The 24,124-nt window shown below is 43.4% G+C and overlaps 1 protein-coding gene across 1 annotated transcript in view; it reads right to left on the reverse strand.

Moving 5' to 3' along the window:
* Positions 1 to 473: 473 nt before the first annotated feature.
* Positions 474 to 24,124, reverse strand: part of zmat4a (zinc finger, matrin-type 4a) — a 145,091-nt gene continuing 121,440 nt past the window's right edge. The window contains exons 6-7 of the mRNA XM_024418010.2: positions 22,882 to 22,978; positions 474 to 1,660 (exon numbers count right to left, since the gene is read on the reverse strand). Coding sequence (XP_024273778.1) covers positions 1,633 to 1,660; positions 22,882 to 22,978 — 125 coding nt within the window. The 3' untranslated portion in view covers positions 474 to 1,632. The remainder of the gene's footprint in view (positions 1,661 to 22,881; positions 22,979 to 24,124) is intronic.

Here is a 24,124-nt window from a genome sequence, read left to right on the forward strand (position 1 = left end):
AATACTCTCAATTTCTGAATAAGACATCATCATCATCATCATCATAACAGCAATGTTTTACACCATTACAGAATAACATGGTTTGATTCAAATCGACTGTAATTGGCTGTAATACTAACACATTCTAAAAGGCTCTATTGGAATGAATTCAGTGAACACATTTTTTGAACAGTTTTGTTGAATCATGAATCTGAATCATAAATCTGGACAATAGTAATCAATGGGACCTCCCTGAGACGAAGACCACATTTGAACCTCAAACCGCATGGAGGAACAGAGAACACATGTTTATACCTGGAACACTGACAACGTACAGGTAACTGCCAAAATAAAGGAAACACCAACATAGTGTTTTAATGGGGTGTTGGGCCACCACGAGCTGCCAGAACAGCTTTAATGTGCCTTGGCATAGATTCTACAACTCCATGAGAAATTCCATCATCTCCCATACGTGTTCAATTGGGTTGAGATCTGGTGACTGACACACGCACACACACACACACCTTTAAACCCCCTATGCTCCTTTGAGACCCCTCTTTCAAAGTCACTGTGGTTCCTGGGTTAATTAGTCCAAAATAATGGGCAACTAGGCATTTTATATTATGACCCTAAGCATGACGGGATTTTAATTGCTTAATTAACCAATGAACCACATCTGTTTGGAAGCATCTGCTTTCAATACACCTGCTTTCAATATACCTTATTGTGTTTCCTTTATTTTGGCAGTTACCTGTAGATCCCCTATTTAGGACTACTAGAGCTGCAGATAAATCAGTTCAGATTCAAATTGTAAACATTATGAAAACCTTTTACTGTATTATATATAAAGCAACTTGTGCACCATGCCATTATGTTCAATGACATTGTCATTATTATTGCCAACTTGTCCACCAAGGATATTATGTTACTGTGAGATTAGATGGGAATATATAGCATAGACCCACACATTATTATATTATTATACATTATTCTAAAGGGAAAAAACAGTCTGAGGGCAAAATACATTTTAAAAATAAAATAAATTACTCATAAATAAGATTTAAAAAACAATACACTACTTATATATCAGTTCTCTTATACATATTCTATTTCAGGTAAATAAATTACAAAAAACACTTTATTACTCAAGCCAAAATGCCATTGAGAGTCTTCCTCTCTCTAACCACTTACAACTAAAGCAAAAGCATAGTTAGCATGAAGTTGCAGGTCGTTCATTTCTTTCATGCATTGAGGGGACTGTCCCTTTGCTGGATCCACATTTATTCTCGTCGACCATCGTCTTTAAAAGTACTGAGAATCTGTTGGTGTGAAATGCAGAATCTGTGGAATGTTGATTATCACATGGCCAAAATGACAAGAGTTCTGCAGAAGCCTTAAGTTGACAGGTGAGACAGATGCTGTGGAGCTGAAGCATTTAAAAAAAAAACTTGCTCTCCTATTGTATGCTAGCAGGGCAACGGAGAGAGACAAAGATAGAGTGTGTGTGTGTGTGTGTGTGTGTGTGTGTGTGTGTGTGTGTGTGTGTGTGTGTGTGTGGTAGAGAGAGAAAGCAGGGCAGAGGCAGAAATATTGGGGCAAGCTGAACACAGCTTGTCTGACATCAATCAAATGGTTTGTTTTGTTCTTCAAGATTCACTGGACACATATCTGATTCTTCAGGCTGCAAGAGAAAGAACGAGAGAGAGAGAGAGAAGGAAATAAAGAGTGGGGATAGAGAGAGGGGGAGAGAAAGAGAGCGGGTGGGAGAGAGAGAGAGGGAGTGAGAGAGAGATATTATTGTTATGCAAAGGTAAAAAGTAAAATATATCTCAACCAATCAAATAAACCAGCGGTGAAGATGAAATGATCCTGATAAGATCGATAATAAAATATCAACGATAAGGAGACCATCTACAGAACAACCAGGAGAAGAGGGCAGTTAAAGTATAAGGAGGTCTAAACAGCCTTGGCTTCTCTGGACTGAACATAAAACCTTCCTCGCTACGCTTTCTCATTTCTGTCTCCTATACTTCACGTACCGCATGACTTTATGCTCTAGTTTGTCATGTGCTCAACAAAGCACCCGGAGCTTGATAATGACACTTAGAGTGGCCAACAGCTAATCTCCTTTCTGTTGTGATTGAAGAGGTGCGGAAAGCCAGGTTTTATAGCATGTCCAGGACATCGCCACATCGACTGAAGGTCTTATCTAATGGTTTGTCATCACACAATCACCGTCGGAGACGCCTCTCCCAGTTCTCTCCCGGTCTTGGATAAATTATACTGACGGTCCCCTCACTTAATACAGGGATGACTGTTCTCAAAACATGACAACCAATTCACATCTAATAGTCAGACGTGCTATAGATAGTCTTACAGAAGAAAAAAGGAGGAGTGTGTGTGTTGCAGCGTGGCTGCGAGAGTGCCAAAACATGGCTATTTACTAACATAACGTAAGCACACGCGTTGTAACTGCCGTCGTTAATGCAGTGAAGGTCTGATGATGTTTTGGACACTTTTGGTGTGTGTAGATTAGATTCCGCCAAGGTAATATACAGAGAACGATACACAGTTAGGTGTGTCATTTATGGGAACAGTAGTTAATGTGCAGGTGTAACCTATTGCTTATTTTAAGCCAATAGATTACTAAAACAGTTTCTAAAACAGTTTTCTTAACCCTCATTGGCTCTTGCACTGTAGGTTACACAGTAGTTAATGTGCAAGCATTATTTGTTCAAATAATTGATTCCCTGACTTGCATTTAGGGGTCTCTATGTTGACTCCAGGTAAATGTAGCAGAGGGAGTAAACAGTGTGCCGTGTAAAATGAACATCCTGCTGAATGATTCTCTAGAGGACTAGAGCAGCAGCAGTAGAGCAGGCCCCATCCAGTCACATTAGTTCGGAATAATTCCACCATAAAAGGCTAATGTATCAGACCTGCATAGGCCTTAGTCCACACACGCACACTGAAGCACCCACACACATCAGCACCCTCACACACACACACACAAGTGCATGTCCCCGAACACCGGCATGCAGAGCAGATGTAGACACAGGCACTTGCAGACACAGGCGCGCGCGCACACACACACACACACACAATAATACAAGCAGAGGGGAGGCGGGGGATTGAAACGGATGAGTAAGATTAATGCAACATTCACTGTGCTAAGGTGAGAAATAAAGCAGCATTGAAAGGTCTCTCTTTGGAGACAGAAAACAGTTCCACCAAACAGAGGAAAATGAACATATTCTCAGCACGCCAGCAGATCTGAATGTATTCCACTCAAAGGCCAGGCGTATGTAGCATTTTGTTTTCATTAGAGAGGTTCTCTTGATCGACGGAGCCTTTCACTCGTATGAATGCGGCTCATCCACCTATTTTACATCACTTTAAAACCTTACTAACTACAACATATTCCGGATCAGTTTTTCATAATTCCACAAGTGAAAACATGCAGCCGTGATTTTGTAGGCTAAATGATGTCACATGAGAAATTTGAATTTGCTGTTCAGTTCAAACAGTGTATACACATCCAGAGAGTTAAATGTGTTCGTTTTTGGTATAAAACCCAACGTTGCACTCAATAAACAATGTGTGCATCAAACACCGTGCAGGTACGTATTTATTTTTCAACCAATGTTCAGATATTATAGTTTCTCTTCGCTTTGGACTCAGTACTAATAGAGCATAGTTCAATTGGTCTAATTAACTACATAATTACAGAGTACAATAATTAGACAACTGATAGTGTACTGATAGCCTAAAAGCAGATGGGTCTCAGAGATAGAAGTAAACAGTAACCAGCTGAGTAAATCAAGAGAACACAATCCAACCAATCCAAGTCTCAATGTAAAACTATATAGTCCCCGTAGGAGACAACCTTATCCAAGAACCATTCTGACATTTTAGATGAAAACATATTTCAGCTGATTTGATCACAGTTCTGTAAGTCGTTGACAGAAGCCCAGCCAAGAAAGGCCACTCTGTGATGGGTCTAAAAAGGGTCCTGTGTTGTTAGTGGCAACAGCTACTATAGAGTCACCTGCCGCCCTCCAAAAAAACACAGTGTGTCTAAGCCTCCTGCTGATGGAGCTGCTGCTGACTGCTGTCCTCTCCATCAGAATGACAGCTTTTAAAGATGCATCCTCCCAAAACTGACAGCAGGAAAAGCTTTTAGGAGCGCAGTGAGACTATATGCGCAGCTTCCAGCCCTCCATTCGATCTTAACCCCCTCTCCACTACCACATCCTTCAAGTCAGTCAGAGACAGGAAAATTACATTTTCCAGGAGCAATATCAAGCCTCCCCTATTTTCCCTCTGAAGGCAAACTGCCTCATAATGAATTTACCGTGAAGCGAGTGCAAGTTACATAGTTTCCCTGGGTGCAATGGCAAACAGAAACCACACCATCTGAGTGCAGTGACCTTAACCGCATGGTGGCGAACACACAACTTATGTATTCATAAAGTGTGTGACAAATTCTGTCAGCACATTACTCTGGTGGAGGCATTAACCATGCATTATTTATCTTCATGCCTATATTTCACATGGACATTCTCAGTCCCTTTGAAGTTAATTCCCCCCCCCGTGATAAAATGCCTCCCTTCTTCTTACTATGTTGCAGCTTATGATACTCCTGGTTTTGTTGCTATATAGAAGAACAAGTTGCCCGTCCAAAACAATTTCAGTCTACAAAACTGCATCAGTCCTCCAGATTTGTACGGTACACCGGCAAGTTACATCATACTAAATGCTGTAAAATAAATATTCCATATCCTGCCTTTTAGATGGTAGACCCATAAGATGTCTGCAGTGAACATCACACACACGTTCTTAATGTGTTTCCCCTCTGGTCAATTTATGGTAAAGCGTGGAGAGAAAGAATGTCAGCTTGGATTAGAAGGTGAGCTGGTATAGACCGATCTCATTTGGGATAGACCATGTGTCTATTCTGCAGCAAATACTGGGCCCCTAGCTATCTCCTTCTCAGTGTGCATTGGGAATTAATTAGGAAGTCAATGAGGAAATGAGGCTGAATCATAAGAGTCGAGTGGCCGCCGTTTGGACTGTTGAATGTCTCTGTGGCTTTGCCTCTTTCATGCTTTGTACTTCAATCTCTCCTGTTTGATGGTATGCCCTCAAGCTGCCCCCGCCTGCTCGTTGATATCTAACTTTTACAGAGCTGTAAAGCAGTTTCTAAACCTCCCTCCACTGAGCTTCTAATCGGTGCATCTCACCAACACCGGGCAGTGCCAAGCGAGAGGGCCTCAGCGGAGCCCCCACTGAGCATGATTATAAATCATGAAGCCATCACACAGGGGATGATCACTGGAGAAAGATGGGTTTGGAAATAACCTCCCCTCCTCCTCCTCCTCTTCCTCTTCCCGCTGGCGCTCAAGCTGTTTTCTGCTCCGGCACACAATGCATTGTAGTTGGTCAATATTTTAGCATTCCAACACCTTCATAAAAAACAAACCCAAAGTCACTACTCTACTTCCCAGTGCTGGAAGCAGTCAGCAGCCTCATCCTCAGACGGCCATCAATTGCCTCTGCCACCCCTCCAGGCATTTCTGCAGCTGCTAAGCAGCAGTTCGATACGGTTGCCAGATTTATGTTGGTAAAGTGTTCTCTCCAGGACTGTCCATATGGTCGTTTATGCTGCCATTGAGACAGGGTCTGTTGTCTGCCCCGGTCCAAATAAATAGCCTACTGCTCATATTTTCTCCCACCCTATTTTATCAGTTCTGCAAATACTCTGCAGTTGCACTGTCAGTCTCAACATATTTCTGCAATGATGTCTAATGCCTGCAACCAGCAGATTCACATTCCTAGCCTATAAACCTTTGAACAGACTGAAATGCTCTTGCATTTTAATGAGATGGAATGTCAATCCTGATTAAGGAGCGTTTCCGCTTTGAAGACACATGCACGCTTACACAGTGCCTTCAGAAAGTATTCAGACCCCTTCACTTATTCCACATGTTGTTGCGTTACAGCCTGAATTTAAAATGGATGAAATTGTTGTGGTTCTTTTGCCATCTACAGACAATACCTTGAAATGACGAAGCAAAACTTGGTTTTAGAAATGTTAGCAAATGTATTTAAAATTAAATACGAAAATATCTCATTTCGACAAGTATTCACACCACTTTGCTATGACACTCCAAATTGAGCTCAGGTGCATCCAATGTCCAATGTCTCATCCTTGAGATGTCACTACAACTTGATATGGATCCACCTGTGGCCAATTCAATTGTTCGGACAGGATTTAGAAAGAAACACGCCTGTCTATATTAGGTCCCACAGTTGACAGTGCATGTCAGAGTAGAAGCTATACCATGAAGTCCAAGGAACTTTCCGTAGATCTCGAGATAGAATTGTGATGAACCATATATCTGGGGAAGGGTATGAACCAATTTCTAGAGTGTTTAAAGTTTCCAAGAACATAGTGGTCTCCATCATTGGGAAATTGAAAAAAATACGGTACTACCGAGACTCTGCCTAGAGCTGGCCGACCAAACTGAGCAACCGGTCAAGAAAGACCTTGGTCAGGGAGGTAACCAAGAACCCAATGACCACTCTGACAGAACTACAGAGTTCCTTGGCTGAGCTGGAAGAACCTGCCAGAAGGACAACAGTCTCTACAGAACTTCACCAATCTGGGCCTTGAGTTTTCAAAAAGGCACCTGAAAGACTCAGAGCATAAGGCACAAATATTCTGTGGTCTGATGAGACTAAAATTGAAACCTTTGGCCAAAATGCAAAGCACTATGTCTGGACACCATCCCTACCGTGAAGCATGGTGGTGATAGCAACATGCTAAATGGGTTGCTATTTAGCGGCAAGGACTGGGAGACTGGAAAGCATACAGGGAACAATGAATGGAGCCATATAGAGGCAAATCATTGATGAATGAACCTGCTTCAGAGTGCAAACAACCTTAGACTGGGACAAATACTTATGTTCCAACAGGACAGTGACCCCAAGCATACAGCCAAAGCAACTCTTGAATGGATTCAGAACAATAATGTGAAAGTCCTTGAGTGGCCCAGCCAAAGCCCTGACTTGAATCCCATTGAAAATCTGTGGAAAGACTTGAAGATTGCTGTACTATGTCTGTACTTAATTTTCAATAAATGTGCAAACATTTCTAAAAAACAATTTGTCATTATGGGGTATTGTGTGTAGATGGGTGAATTTTATTTCTAAATCAGTCTGTAACACAACAAAATGTGGAATACGTCAATGGGTATGAATACTTTCTGAAGTCACTGTAAATATGCATGTGCTGCTGCTATAGCTCTTTTGAATGTGTGCGTGAAGGATTTGAGGAGCAGGTCTTTCAGTCTGACAATGTGACTCTAAGTGTTTGGGGATTTGTGGCAAGCATCATTGTGTCTCATGGGGATGTGTTCCTCTCTGGGCAATCCTCCACTGACTGACTGTCATGCAAGAGAGAGAGAGTGGGGAGAGAGAGAGAGTGGGAGAAGGGGTTGGGGCAGCAGTAAGAGAGGGGGGAGAGAGAGTGAGTGTAATGCTTACTGTTCATTTTTTATTGTTTATTATCTATTTCACTTGCTTTGGCAATGTAAACATATGTTTGACATGCCAATAAAGCATGGGAGAGAGAGAGAGAGAGAGAGAGAGAGAGAGAGAGAGAGAGAGAGGGAGAGAGAGAGAGAGAGAGAGAGAGAGAGAGAGAAAAAAGGGTTGGGGGCAGTAGTAAGAGGGGGGGGAGAGATAGAGAGAGAAAGGGTTGGGGGCAGCAGTAAGAGGGGAGAGAGAGAGAAAGAGAGGGTTGGGGGCAGCAGTAAGAGGGGGAGAGAGAGAGGGTTGGGGGCAGCAGTAAGAGGGTGAGAGAGAGAGAGAAAGAGAGAGGGGGGACAGAGTAAGGGTGCCTCTCAATTAATCCATCAAAGTCTATGATACTGTGTTTTCATGTCGCCCCATAAATAGAAGCCTGAAATTGAAGTTTCCTAGAGAAAAAAATTGACCTTTCATGTACAAACACACATAACTGCCTTTCACACATCCTACAGTTCTATATGTCTGCGTGACATTACCTTTATATTGAGAATGATGGCCTTGACTGATGTTAATAATGCCAAGCTGAGACTGTAAAGAAGACTAATATTAGTCTGTTATAACTTGGGGTTGTTTGTTCTCTGCAAAAGCAACTTTTCCCATTATAGATCGGATATAGGAAAAAAGCTCATATTCTGCCAAAAAGAATATAAGGCCTCTATTGTTATATATATATATATAAAAAAGTCCCCCACCCTTTTTTCTTTTTGCACTGTTCTTGAGTGTGAATGAATCATTTTTATTTTCTAAGACAAGGGAATAAAGGTTTCCTTTGTGAACAGAGGATCAGAAATGACAAAACAGTGATGATTGTGTTTGTGTGGAAAGTGGGACGTGATACTGGTGGTAAATTGGTCGTCACAGTGCAAAGAAAGAGGAGGAATGGAGGAGAAGTAGAATTCAAAGAGATGTCAGACAGGGTGGTCTGTCACCAGGGAAGTGTGGGGTGTGTGAGTACACTGAGTAGCAAGTGTGCTGGGGGGGTCTGGATAAAAGCATACCTACCCACCACCTCGATCTTTGTGACCGCGGGGGACAGGGGAAATGGGGAAAGAGAGAGAGAGAGAAGGCAGCAGTATCAGTATGTGTGACTAGGGAGAAGCAGGTGGGAGAGGACACCCAAACACTGCCACTCTCATACTGTTCCATTCTGTTTCATGTCCCAGGCTCAGTACAGCACAAGGCACCAGGATAAACAGAATAAATCAAGCCGCCTTTGTTTGACAGTTTTAACGGCTGGATTTGAGCTGTTGAATGCGTTAGGTTTTATGGCCACGGTAGATAGCAGAGGACACACAGACTACACACAGTCAACACACAGACTACACACAGTAAACCCCTTTCCCCTGTCACAAAAACATACAGTCACTTCAGTGGAATACCGACCCAAGCATAACATCTACACCAAGTCAGTCTGCTATACTGTGTCACTAATCAACTCAAAGACATCTACATAGACCAGATGAAACTACGCCTGCAAAAGTCTAAATCCTGTCTGTTTTATACATGACATTACAAGCACAGAGAGGAAATCCCCAGTGGAAACAAAAAACAAAAAAAAGAGCTTCATAATATTTCAACCTCAATCTAAAAGGAGGTATATCTCATGAATTATTGAAACGTCATTCCACAATCTGAATTCCCATTGTGAAAACACCACGCAGTGAGCATGGCTGCCACAGCTGCAGTAGCAGGCCAACCAATTGTCTTGAATCTCAGAGATATACAGCACAGTGCACAGTGAGTCCCAAAGGGCACCCTATTCCCTATATAGTGCACTACTTTTGACAAGAGACGGGCCCTGCTCAACAGTAGTGCACTGCATAGGGAGTCTGGTCCCATTTGGGAAACACCCTATACAGTTAGATGTATGGATTATTGTTAGGCTGAATAATTGTTTTATTTCACATAATCGTCCGACTGGTGCCACATGTTGGAATGGCTGGTGTGTCAAACCCGAGAGGTGAACCATCCATCACATCATATATTAATCAGCTTTCTCTCTTTCTGTGGACGGTCGGTTGAGTCCACACGGGAAACGAGAGCAGCAATAGCAAATCACTGCACCAACGTTCAAACTGCCAGACTCATCCTCCCACCCGCCGCAGACTCATTCGTGAGTACTGGGTGTGAGAACGCAGCGTATAATGTCTTTCTGCATACTATTAGTACGTGAGTGTGTGTGTGTGTGTGTGTGGGGGGGGAGGGATGGTGGAGAGAGCTAGGGGGAGAGAACAGGGAAGAGTGCAGGCGAGCAGCAGGGAATGGGGGTGGTTGGGCGTTGATGGTTGGGTGTTGATGGATGATGTGCCAAGAGATCGGTGGTAACGAGGCCGTCTGCTTGACTTGACCTATTGATAGTGGAGCAGCGAAGGAGCACAGAGCTAAGGGTAGGGTCTCGCTCCCACAACGGTCCCCCCCGCCTCGCCTCGTAACGCTATTACAGCCATGTTGTGTTCCGGACTCGTGTTTCCCAGACTGATCTCTCTGCGTCTCTATCTCTATCTCTGGCGGCGGAGGATAACATTTCATAGCAAAGACCATTTCAGGTTTCTCTTAACGCACAACTACAGACTCTGGCCCTAAGCAACAACTACACAGCCCCCACAATCACAGGTGGCCGGCGGCACCTTAATTGGGAAGGATGGGCTCATAGTAATGGTTAGATGGTTTCCATGTGGTTTCCATGTGTTTGATACCACTCCACTCACTCCATTCCAGTCATAATTATGAGCCGTCCTCCACTAAGCAGCCTCCTGTGCCCACAATCTATCATGACATTCATATGTTGATATTGTTGTTAAGGTGAACACAACACATAAAAGCCTGTTTACAGCTTGTCTGAATATGATCTAGGTTGGAACAATGTTAGTGGTGGGTCACCGCCAAAGAGGCTTGTAATCTTACTTAGCAGGAAATGTAACAATAAGTAATGTGTAAGTATGAGAGTGGTTACTGTACTGTATGATAGAACTTGGGCTCCAGTGACAGATAAGAGAAAGAGCCTCCTCCTCCTCTTCTCCTGTACTGAACTAGATGTCCAATTGGTTCCCTCACAGTTTCTCCTTAGTTCACACTGACCAGCCAGCCAACATCCATCATGTCCAGGATCCCCTGGCTGGTCAGCCATACCCTGGCTGGTCTGGGGAGGAGAGGGGACCTCAGTGAGCTCATACAACCAGGCTGTCAGCGGGTTATTTCTGTCTCAGCAGACAGGACCAGGCTAAAAGACTACTTCTTATGCCATCACATGGAAGGACAGATTATGTGAAGATTATGTGAAGAAGCTAGTTCTTAAACACAGGATGTCTTCTTCCCACCCAATTCTTTATATAGTGCAATACTTTTGACTGGGGCCCATAGGGATCTGGTAACAAGTAGTGCACTAGGGAATAGGGTGCCATTTGGGACAACCAGGTACAGAGCTGCTGTTTGGCTCAATTGAAGCGCAGGACAACGGGAGAAATACTTGGACAGAGAAAAGAGAAACATGTCAGACAGCCAAATTGAGTTAGTGAATCAAAGGAAGATCTCAATTTGTGGCATACTTTCCACTTTGGATTCCAACAGGGGCTGTTGTACTGTTGTAGCAGGCTTGTTAGTCTAGTATTGATCACACTTCTCATTAGTAAGCACACCGTGAATGGGTCATGGCTCCACTCAAAATTGAATATCCTGAAGTTCTTGGACTTGGTTCAAGTTAGCTACACAGAGTTCAGTCATCTTTGCTTTCGGGTATCAATTTGTGATGAGAGTGGGGAGGTCGATATGACCCCTACGTAACCTAACTTTACTCAATCTGACCTGACCCGACTTCATGCAATTCACTAGGAATTGCCGGGAACCTCACGATACAATATTATCACGATACTTACAGTAGGTGCCAATACGATATGTATTGTGAGTCTCACGATTGCAATTCGATGTTCCAAAAGTATTGCTCACCACATGTCTGCTACAGAGGGACAAGAGAGAGCCATAACAAATCAGGCATGGAAATAAAAGTGCTGAAAACAAATGTAAAAAGATGACGGAGAACAATATAATATCCCGATATGTAACTGTATTGATTTTTTTCCACCTCACTTCAATTCACAGTGCATCACTTTTTCTAGTGACAACCTAGCTAAATGGAAAAGGTATTTAGATAAATGACTGAAAAACGGTTGATAAGCACGCTCACTGTACTCCCTTCTCTGTAAAGTCATACCATCAAAGCACAATAAAGGAACTATACCATCAAAATCATAAAATGCACCACTGCTTTCATATTAACTAGCATCTTATTTTTGGTCGAGGTACGATGTAGGACACAAGAGACACACAACAATAACATCTCTGCCCTCTGCGCACAGGGATGGAGGGAGAGAGAGAGAGAGGAGAGAGAGGAGAGAGAGGAGAGAGAGCGAGAGAGAGAAAGAGAGAGAGAGATAGAGAGAGAGATAGAGAGAGAGATAGAGAGAGAGATAGAGAGAGAGAGAGAGAGAATTCCTAAGGAGGTGTCTTTATTCTATCTGGATAAACTAGCATAAAGCAATGACCTAAATACACCCATCACACTGTAGGCAGTGTGAAGCCACCCGGGCTGACTGGAGGGTGTTGAGGTCTGGAGAAAGAGAGAGAGAGCGAGAGAGAGGGGAAGTGAGAGAAAGAGAGAGAAAGAGAGGAAGTGAGAAAGAGGGAGAGTGACAAAGAGTGTGTTGAGAGAAAGAGAGGAAAGAGGTTGCTCTGGGCTGCTGGGGTTGGACGGTTGGATCTGCCTGTGTGGAAAGCCACTAGCTCCAATGAGGCAGTGTGGTGAAGCATGACTAAAGTGCAGGGCTGTTAAACGGTATGTCACGTCTCCTGATGTCTGCATCCCTGTGGAGTGTGGACACGTGTGGGCAGATGGGCCAACAGGGGGAATTAATTCCAGGACATGCACCACAGAAAGCTCATCAATTCACACCTACGGGCCAGGCTGCGCTGTGCTGGGCCCACAACCAGCCCATCCTCTGACCTACCTAACTACCTATCTACTACTGTTTCCGGACAAAAACAGTGCGTTTAACTCTGAACACTGGATGTTGGTTGTGTTTTAGAATGACCTGCTTGAGTTGGGGTGTTTCTCAATATGCATACTACCTTGCTCCACACTCTAATGCTCCAAGTGCATTCTCAGAGGACGTTCTCTTGAGTATGTCCTTGTGAGGACGAGAAGGTGGAGAACGCATTAAACATTACATTTGAGAAGCACTCGCACTTCCCGACTGTATATCACGCAGCATCTCCCCATTCACTGAACTTTCATCCAGCCAGGACAATGGCAACAATAGAGACAAAACAAGATATACACAAAGCAAACGTTTTACTTCTAGCTATATGTGAATCGTAATAATGTAGGTAACAGGCAGAAAATGACCTTAAACCAATGTTATCCAAGGTAGATGTCAATTATTCATGGGTAGCTAGCCACAATGAATAGTTAGCTATCTTGCTAGCTAACAGTAGTAAAAAAAAGAAGAAAAGAAGGGGGATACCTAGTCAGTTGTACAACTGAATGCATCTTCAGCATTTAACCCAACCCCTCTGAATCAGTGAGGCGTGGGGGGCTGCCATAATCAACATCCACATTTCAGGCACCAAGGGAACAGATTTTGTTTACCTTGTCAGCTCGGGAATTCGATCCAGCAACCTTTTGGTTACTGACCCAACGCTCTAACCACTAGGCTGCCCTAGCTAGCCAGTTATCTCTATTGACTTACCATGGGCTTGTGACCTACGAACACCACAGTGGGTATTGTAGGTAGGTAACATGCCAAAATGTACGTATCAAGCTAAAATATTGTAGTCGGGCAACATATGAGATATGAATAGGCAACATTTCATTCTGAAGTTGGAGTGTATTTTCTCTCGCTTCAGGACAAATAATGGCAACCATTGATTTCAAGAAAATATGCGTCATTTCTTATGTGGTTGCATTATATTTCTTTGCATAATTTTCATTGAAGCGTGTATCGATGCATGCTTCAAAATATGTACCAACGGAGTACACATTTGAGAAGTACCCTCTGTGCTCCATTTTGCATACTTTGATTTGGACAAATACTCTGACCCTCCCATGCTCCAATTTGTGTGCTCGGAGCACGGTAGTATGCATTTTGAGAAACACCCTTGGTGTTAGTTGTGTGTTGGTTGTGTATAATTGCCAGTTGTTTGAGTTAGATAGTTGTGTAAGTGTGTTTGCATTTTAGTTGTGTATTAGCGGTAGATGTTTGACTTAGATGGTTGTTTGTGTTTGTGTGTGTGTGTGTGTGTGTGTGTGTGTGTGTGTGTGTGTGTGTGTGTGTGTGTGTGTGTGTGTGTGTGTGTGTGTGTGTGTATTTTAGTTGTGCATTAGCGGTAGTTGTTTGTTCTCTCTGATGCAGCCTGATGGAGCTAGGCCGGGCTCTGGGTGTTTGTTTGTGTCTACAGTACAGCAAGCGCTTGTTGAATCTGGGTGCCACGCCCGCAGGCACCACGGCATTGGCCACCAATTAGCAGCAGCAATGTGAAAGAAGTGAAAAAATGGCTCAATTAGAATCGTTTTCCCTACTCAAAAACTAATTGCTTTCAATAAGTCTGAACTTAAGTGGAAAAAGATACAAAGACGCCCGAAGCCAGAAGAGGGACTCCCCCTCTATCTAATATTTTGCTTACTCAGTCTTCAAAATCTCTCACATCATCTATAGCTGCATACATTCTATCTATTCTAGCTATGGCTATGGCTGAAAGTGCCAATTGATTTTCAGTGGCATAGCACATATTCCTAAACCAAACGCGGTATAATTTACAGTACCAGTCAAAAGTTTGGACACACCTACTCATTCAAGGGTTTTACCTTAGTTTGACTATTTTCTACGTTGTAGTGAAGATGAAATAACTATGAAACTATGAAATAACACATATAGTAACTATCATGTAGTAACTAAAAAAAGTGTTAAACAAATCAAACCACCCTTTGCCTTGATGACAGCTTTGCACACTCTTGGTATTCTCTCAACCAGCTTCACCTGGAACGCTTTTCCAACGGTCTTGAAGGAGTTCCCACATATGCTGAGCATTTGTTGGATGCTTTTCCGTCACATTGCAGTCCAACTCATCCCAAACCATCTCAATTGGGTTGAGGTTGGGTGATTGTGGAGGCCAGGTCATCTGATGCAGCACTCCATCACTCCCCTTCTTGGTCAAATAGCCTTACACAGCCTGGAGGTGTGTTGGGTCATTGTCCTGTTGAAAAAAAATGATAGGGGGACTAAGTGCAAACCAGATGGGATGGCGTATCACTGCAGAATGCTGTGGTAGCCATGCTGCTTGAGTGTGCCTTGAATTCTAAATAAATCACTGACAGTGTCACCAGCAAAGCACCCCCACACATCACACCTCCTCCTCCATGCTTCACGGCGGGAACCACACATGCAGAGATCATACATTCACCTACATCTCACAAAGACACGGCGATAGGAACCAAAAATCTCTGATTCGGACTCATCAGACCAAAGGAAGAATGAAGTCGGAAGGGATGGCTGCCGTTTTACGGGCTCCTAACCAACTGTGCTCTTTTGTTAATTTTTTTTGTGATATTTATTTTGTACATGATGTTGCTGCTACCATCTCTTATGACCGGAAATAACCTCTGTACATCAGAACAGCAATTACTCACCTCGAACTGGACAAAGATTTTTTTCTGTAATGAGTCAGACACAAAGGATATACTGCTTTCTCGGGAACGGGCCCAAATCCCTGTCATTTGCGTGTAGAAAAGACAGAGAAAAGGGGAGCAGAGGTCAGGCTGCCTTCTGAGAATTCGTAGCCGTGTGAGTAAACCTCCACTACCATACGTTCCATTGGCCAACATGCAATCATTGGAAAACAAAATGGATGACATACAATCAAGACAATCCGACCAACGGGACAATAAAAACGGAAATACAGTGGGGAGAATAAGTATTTGATACACTGCCGATTTTGCAGGTTTTCCTACTTACAAAGCATGTAGAGGTCTGTAATTTTTATCATAGGTACACTTCAACTGTGAGAGACGGAATCTGAAACAAAAATCCAGAAAATCACATTGTATGATTTTTAAGTAATTACTACTACAACTGCTCTGACGCTCATCGGATGTGGCAGGGCTTGAAAACTATTATGGACTACAAAGGGAAACCAAGCCGTGAGCTGCCCAGTGACGCGAGCCTTCCAGATGAGCTAAATGCCTGTTATGCTCGCTTCAAGGCAAGCAACACCAAAGCATGCATGAAAACACCAGCTGTTCCGGACGACTGCATGACAATGCTCTCAGTAGCCGAGCAAGACTTTTAAACAGGTCAACATTCACAAAGCCGTGGGGCCAGACGGATTACCAGGATGTGTCCTCAAAGCATGTGCGGACCAACTGGCAAGTGTCTTTACTGACATTTTCAACCTCTCCTGGCTGAGTCTGTAATACCTACACGTTTCAAACAGACCACCATAGTCCATGTGCCCAATGCTTAAATGATTACCGACCCGTAGCACTCACGTCGGTAGCCATGAAGTGCTTTGAAAGGCAGGTCAAAAGGACTGAACATCTCCCTCTGCAACTGGATCCTGGACTTCCTGACGGGCAGCCCCCAGGTGGTAAGGGAAGCCACGCTGATCCTCAACACTGGGGCCCGTCAGGAGTGCGTGCTTAGTCCCTTCCTGTACTACCTGTTCACACAATACTGAGTGGCCAAACACGTCTCCAACACCTTCATTAAACTTGCTGACCACACAACAGTGGTAGGCCTGATCACCGAAAATGACGAGACAGCCTATAGGGAGGAGGTCAGAGACCTGGCAGTGTGGTGCCAGGACAACAACCTCTCCCTCAATGTGAGCAAGACAAAGGAGATGATCATGGTCTTCAGGAAAACGCAGGCCAAACAGGACCCCATTCTCATCGACAGGGTTGTAGTGGAGGGCACAACAACACCTTTTACCCCTCAGGAGACTGAAAAGATTTTGCATGTGTCCCCAGATCCTCAAAAAGTCCTACAGCTGCATCATCGATAGCATCCTGACTGGTTGCATATGGCAACTGTTCTGCATCTGACCGGCCCAGTACATCACTGGGGCTAAGCATCCTGCCATCCAGGACCTAGAGTGACAAGAAAAAGTAAGTGAACCCTTTGGAATTACCTGGATTTTAGCATAAATTTGTCATGAAATTTGATCTGATCTTCATCTTAGTCACAACAACAGACAAACACAGTGTGTTTAAACTAAGAACACAAATTATTGTACTTTTCTTGACTATATTGAATACATAATTTAAACATTCGCAGTGTAGGTTGGAAAAAGTATGTGAACCCCTAGGCTAATGACTTTTCCAAAAGCTAATTGGAGTCAGGAGACAGCTAACCGGGAGACCAATCAATGAGACGAGATTGGAGATGTTGATTAGAGCTGCCCTGCCATATAAAAAAACACACAAAATTGGAGTTTGTTATTCACAAGAAGCATTGCCTGATGTGAACCATGCCTCGAACAAAAGAGATCTCAGAAGAAGAATTGTTGACTTGCATTAAGCTGGAAATTGTCTATAAATGGAAAACGTTCAGCACTGTTGCTACTCTTCCTAGGAGTGGCTGTCCTGCAAAGATGACTGAAATTGCACAGTGCAGAATGCTCAATGAGGTTAAGAAGAATCCTAGAGTGTCAGCTAAAGACTTCTGGAACATGCAAACATCTCTGTTGACAAGTCTATGATACGTAAAACACTAAACAAGAATGGTGTTCATGGGAGGACCCCACGGAAGAAGCCACTGCTGTCCAAATAAAACATTGCTGTACGCCTGAAGTTTGCAAAAGAGCACCTGGATGTTCCACAGCGCTTCTGGCAAAATATTCTGTGGACAGATTAAACTACAGTTGAGATGTTTGGAAAGAACACACAACACTATGTGTGTAAAAAAAAGCACAGCACACCAACATCAAAACCTCATCCCAACTGTAAAGTATGGTGGAGGGAGCCTCATGGTTTGGAGCTGCTTTGCTGCCTCAGGGCCTGGACAGCTTGCTATCATCGACGGAAAAATGAATTCCCAAGTTCAAGACATTTTGCAGGAGAATGTTAGGCTATCTGTCTGCCAATTGAAGCTCAACAGAAGTTTGGTGATGCAACAGGACAACAACCCAAAACACAGACATAAATCAACAACAGAATGACTTCAACAGAAGAAAATATGCCTTCTGGAGTGGCCCAATCAGAGTCCTAACCTCAAACTGATTTAGAATGCTGTGGCATGACCTTGAGAGTGGTTCATACCAGATATCCTAAGAATATTGCTGAACTGAAACAGTTTTGTAAAGATGAATGGTCAAAAATTCCTCCTGGATGTTGTGCAGGAGGAGAGTCAACCAGTTATTAACAAGGATTCACATACTTTTTCCACTCCACACTGAGAATGTTTACGCGGTGTGTTCAATAAAGACATGAAAACGCATAATTGTTTGTGTGTTATTAGTATCAGCAGACTGTATTTGTTTTATTTTATGACCAATTTATGCAGAAATCCAGGTAATTCCAAAGGGTTCACATACTTTTTCTTGCCAGTGTATATACTAGGTGGTGTCAGAGGAAAGCCCAACAATTGTCAAAGATTCCAGTCACCCAAGTCATAGACTGTACCCTGTGCTACCGCGCGGCAGCGATACCGGAGCACCAAGTCTAGGACCAAAAGGCTCCTTAACAGCTCAAAATCAAATCAAATCAAATCTAATTTTATTTGTCAAATACACATGGTTAGCAGATGTTAATGCGAGTGTAGCGAAATGCTTGTGCTTCTAGTTCCGACAATGCAGTAATAACCAACAAGTAATCTTAGCTAACAATTCCAAAACTACTACCTTATAGACACAAGTGTAAGGGGATAAAGAATATGTACATAAAGATATATGAATGAGTGATGGTACAGAGCGGCATAGGCAAGATACAGTAGATGGTATTGAGTGCAGTATATACATATGAGATGAGTATGTAAACAAAGTGGCAAAGTGGCTAGTGATACATGTATTACATAAAGATGCAGTAGATGATATAGAGTACAGTATATACATATACATATGAGATGAATAATGTAGGGTATGTAACATTATATTAGGTAGCATTGTTTAAAGTGGCTAATGATATATTTTACATCATTTCCCATCAATTCCCATTATTAAAGTGGCTGGAGTTGAGTCAGTGTGTTGGCAGCAGCCACTCAATGTTAGTGGTGGCTGTTTAACAGTCTGATGGCCTTGAGATAGAAGCTGTTTTTCAGTCTCTCGGTCCCAGCTTTGATGCACCTGTACTGACCTCGCCTTCTGGATGATAGCGGGGTGAACAGGCAGTGGCTCGGGTGGTTGTTGTCCTTGATGATCTTTATGGCCTTCCTGTGACATCGGGTGGTGTAGGTGTCCTGGAGGGCAGGTAGTTTGCCCCCGGTGATGCGTTGTGCAGACCTCACTACCCTCTGGAGAGCCTTACGATTGTGGGCGGAGCAGTTGCCGTACCAGGCGGTGATACAGCCCGACAGGATGCTCTCGATTGTGCATCTGTAGAAGTTTGTGAGTGCTTTAGGTGACAAGCCGAATTTCTTCAGCCTCCTGAGGTTGAAGAGGCGCTGCTGCGCCTTCTTCACGATGCTGTCTGTGTGGGTGGACCAATTCAGTTTGTCTGTGATGTGTACGCCGAGGAACTTAAAACTTCCTACCCTCTCCACTACTGTTCCATCGATGTGGATAGGGGGGTGTTCCCTCTGCTGTTTCCTGAAGTCCACAATCATCTCCTTAGTTTTGTTGACGTTGAGTGTGAGGTTATTTTCCTGACACCACACTCCGAGGGCCCTCACCTCCTCCCTGTAGGCCGTCTCGTCGTTGTTGGTAATCAAGCCTACCACTGTTGTGTCGTCCGCAAACTTGATGATTGAGTTGGAGGCGTGCGTGGCCACGCAGTCGTGGGTGAACAGGGAGTACAGGAGAGGGCTCAGAACGCACCCTTGTGGGGCCCCAGTGTTTAGGATCAGCGGGGTGGAAATGTTGTTGCCTACCCTCACCACCTGGGGGCGGCCCGTCAGGAAGTCCAGTACCCAGTTGCACAGGGCGGGGTCGAGACCCAGGGTCTCGAGCTTGATGACGAGCTTGGAGGGCACTATGGTGTTAAATGCCGTTTAAATGCCGGTAGTCGTTTAGCTCAGTTACCTTAGCTTTCTTGGGAACAGGAACAATGGTGGCCCTCTTGAAGCATGTGGGAACAACAGACTGGGATAGGGATTGATTGAATATGTCCGTAAACACACCAGCCAGCTGGTCTGCGCATGCTCTGAGGGCGCGGCTGGGGATGCCGTCTGGGCCTGCAGCCTTGCGAGGGTTGACACGTTTAAATGTTTTCCTCACGTCGGCTGCAGTGAAGGAGAGTCCGCATGTTTTAGTTGCGGGCCGTGTCAGTGGCACTGTATTGTCCTCAAAGCGGGCAAAAAAGTTATTTAGTCTGCCTGGGAGCAAGACATCCTGGTCCGTGACGGGGCTGGTTTTCTTTTTGTAATCCGTGATTAACTGTAGACCCTGCCACTGAGCCGTTGAATTGAGATTCTACTTTGTCTCCATACTGACACTTAGCTTGTTTGATTGCCTTGCGGAGGGAATAGTTACACTGTTTGTATTCGGTCATGTTTCCGGTCAACTTGCCCTGATTAAAAGCAGTGGTTCGGGCTTTCAGTTTCACGCGAATGCTGCCATCAATCCACGGTTTCTGGTTTGGGAATGTTTTAATCGTTGCTATGGGAACAACATCTTCAACGCACGTTCTAATGAACTCGCTCACCGAATCAGCGTATTCGTCAATGTTGTTGTCTGACGCAATACGAAACATATCCCAGTCCACGTGATGGAAGCAGTCTTGGAGTGTGGAATCAGATTGGTCGGACCAGCGTTGAACAGACCTCAGCACGGGAGCTTCTTGTTTTAGTTTCTGTCTGTAGGCAGGGATCAACAAAATGGAGTCGTGGTCAGCTTTTCCGAAAGGAGGGCGGGGCAGGGCCTTATATGCGTCGCAGAAGTTAGAATAGCAGTGATCCAAGGTTTTTCCAGCCCTGGTTGCGCAATCGATATGCTTATAAAATTTAGGGAGTCTTGTTTTCAGATTAGCCTTGTTAAAATCCCCAGCTACAATGAATGCAGCCTCCGGATAAATGGATTCCAGTTTGCAAAGAGTCAAATAAAGTTCGTTCAGAGCCATCGATGTGTCTGCTTGGGGGGGAATATATACGGCTGTGATTATAATCGAAGAGAATTCCCTTGGTAGATAATGCGGTCGACATTTGATTGTGAGGAATTCTAAATCAGGTGAACAGAAGGACTTGAGTACCTGTATGTTGTTATGATCACACCACATCACGTTAACCATGAAGCATACGGCCCCGCCCCTCTTCTTACCAGAAAGATGTTTGTTTCTGTCTGCGCAATGCGTGGAGAAACCAGCTGGCTGCACCGACTCCGATGGCGTCTCTCCAGTGAGCCATGTTTCCGTGAAGCAAAGAACGTTAGTCTCTGATGTCCCTCTGGAATGCTACCCTTGCTCGCATTTCATCAACCTTGTTGTCAAGAGACTGGACATTGGCGAGAAGAATGCTAGGGAGTGGTGCACGATGTGCCCGTCTCCGGAGTCTGACCAGAAGACCGCTCCGTTTCCCCCTTTTACGAAGTTGTTTTTTTGGGTCGCCGGCTGGGCTCCATTCCGTTGTCCTGGGTGAAAGGCAGAACACGGGATCCGCTTCGCGAAAGTCATATTCTTGGTCGTACTGATGGTGAGTTGACGCTGCTCTTATGTTTAGTAGTTCTTCTCGACTGTATGTAATGAAACCTAAGATGACCTGGGGTACCAATGTAAGAAATAACACGTAAAAAAAAAAATTAAAAAAAACTGCATAGTTTCCTAGGAACGCGAAGCGAGGCGGCCATCTCTGTCGGCACCGGAAGTAGGGCGCCTTCTACCCTTAAGCCATAAGAATGCTGAACAATTAATCAAATGGCCACCCAGACTATTTACCCCCCCCACACACACATTTGTTTTTACACTGCTGCTACTCACTGTTTATTATCTATGTATAGTCACTTTACCCCTACCTACATTTACAAATGACCTCATCTAACCTGTACCCCCGCACATTGACTCGGTACCACATTGACTCCCCCCGTATATAGCCTCATTACTGTTATTTTATTGTCTTACTTTTTATTATTTTTTACTTTACTTTATTTGGTAAATATTTTGTTAACTCTTTGAACTGCATTGTTGGTTAGGGGCATGTAAGTGAGCATTTCACGGTAAGGTCTACGACCTGTTGTATTCGGCACATGACAAATAAAGTTTGATTTGACAGATTTCCACCGGTCTAATGTTCAATGTTCATGTTTCTTGGCCCAAGCAAGTCTCTTCTTCTTATTGGTGTCCTTTAGTAGTGGTTTCTTTGCAGCAATGAAGGCCTGATTCACACAGTCTCCTCAGTCTCCTCTGAACAGTTGATGTTGAGATGTGTCTGTGACTTGAAATCTGTGAAGCATTTATTTGGGCTGCAACTTCTGAGGCTGGTAACTCTAATAAACTTATCTTCTTCAGCAGAGGTAACTCTGGGTCTTCCTTTCATGTGGCGGTCCTCATGAGAGACAGTTTCATCATATGGTTTATGTGACTGCACTTGAAGAAACGTTCAACGTTTTTGAAATGTTCCACATTGACTGACCTTCATGTCATAAAATAATGATGGACAGTCATTTCTCTTTGCTTATTTGAGCTGTTCTTGCCATAATATGGTCTTTTACCAAATTGGGCTATCTTCTGAATACAATCCCTACCTTATCACAAATTGGCTAAGCGCATTAAGAAGGAAAGAAATTCCACAAATTAACAAGGCACACCTGTTAATTTAAATGCATTTCAGGTGACTACATCATGAAGCTGGTTGAGAGAATGCCAAGCGTGTGCAAAGCTGTCATCAAGGCAAATAGCGGCTATTTTGAAGAATCTCAAATCTCAAATATATTTGGATTTGTTTAACACTTTTCTGGTGAGTACATGATTCATATGTGTTATTTCATAGTTTTGATGTCTTCACTATTATTCTACAATGCAGAAAATAGTAAAAAATTAAGAAAAACCCTGGAATGAGTAGTATGCGTGTTCAAGCTTTTCACCGGTACTGTACATTGCTGGCCACTCATCATCAGACAAGGAGTATACACAGTGTGAAATCTTCTGTTTAGCTGCGGTACACAGAGTAGAAAACTCACTTGTTTTGGTGCTTTGAGCCCTGCAGATGTGCATGGTACTGTGCCACAGAGTTGAGTGTGACACTGCAGACTTCACAGGTATAGCTACGTTTCAGACCTGGAATTAAAAACACACAAACACAGATACACTTGATTAATGTACATATATAAACGTATTTCTCAAATGTTCTTTTGTTTTTAGCGGGATTAGACAGGTGTCATGTATTAGCTAACTACTTGTTTCATTTGAAATGATTGTACTTTGTAACTAGGGAACCATGTTCAAGTACATGCACGTTCCATGTCCCACCACAAATGCTATTAATTATGTATACATGAACTATTCTATCCCACCGGAGACAGACCTTTAAGGAATCAATAGTTCTATTGAAAAGACATGGGCCCTCATTTATAAAAGTTGCATACATTTTAAACTAAATATCTATGTACCATTTCTGAAAAGACTGCACATGCACACAAATATTGAAATGCATAAACTGGCACGCGCCATACATAAGCATGTTTCCTGTTAATAAATCAGACCTGTCGTAAAACTGTGCACACGTGAACAATCATTATGACTCCGCCTGAATAACGCCCATTATTCTCCTTTTATGTTGACATTAACACCCTTATTTCCTGTATAATTTGGAAGTGTTGGAATTAGGCCTAGGCAGTATCTAAACAAAACAGCAATCGCCAACTTGATCAAAATGTCTTTGCTAATTATTGTGGATCTTTATATGCTGCACTGCCCGCGAATTCGGGAACATTGTCTACCCTGGAAAAAAAATGAAAAATACAGTAGGCCTGTGCACTGAGTATACAAAATATTAGGAACACCTGCTCTTTCCATGACAGACTCATCAGGTGAATCCCGGTGAAAGCTGTGATACAATTAGAAAATAACTCCTTATGTTTGTACACTCAATGTATACTTACAGTGGTAGCCTAAGCACTTCCATGAAAGAGGTACATTTTCTGTTCACCTGTTAAATTCTACTCTGTTATAAACCTGCACTCCTGTTTGGATGCATACAGCAAAAACCATGAAATTATAATAGCCTATCTAATAGGCACAATTCAATGAAAAATACGCATGATTGTTGTATAGCTACTTCGGGAATGGGAACTCATCGTGGCCAGGAAAAAGGTGAGATTCCAAGAACACAGGATGAGATGTTACTATCCTTTGTGCAAGCACTTCCAAGAGTTAATGAACAGTGAGCGTGGTGAAATTTGGGGAGCGCATCGTCAGTAGTGT

This window comes from Oncorhynchus tshawytscha, linkage group LG04 (assembly GCF_018296145.1).
Source record: "Oncorhynchus tshawytscha isolate Ot180627B linkage group LG04, Otsh_v2.0, whole genome shotgun sequence".
Taxonomy (NCBI): domain Eukaryota; kingdom Metazoa; phylum Chordata; class Actinopteri; order Salmoniformes; family Salmonidae; genus Oncorhynchus; species Oncorhynchus tshawytscha.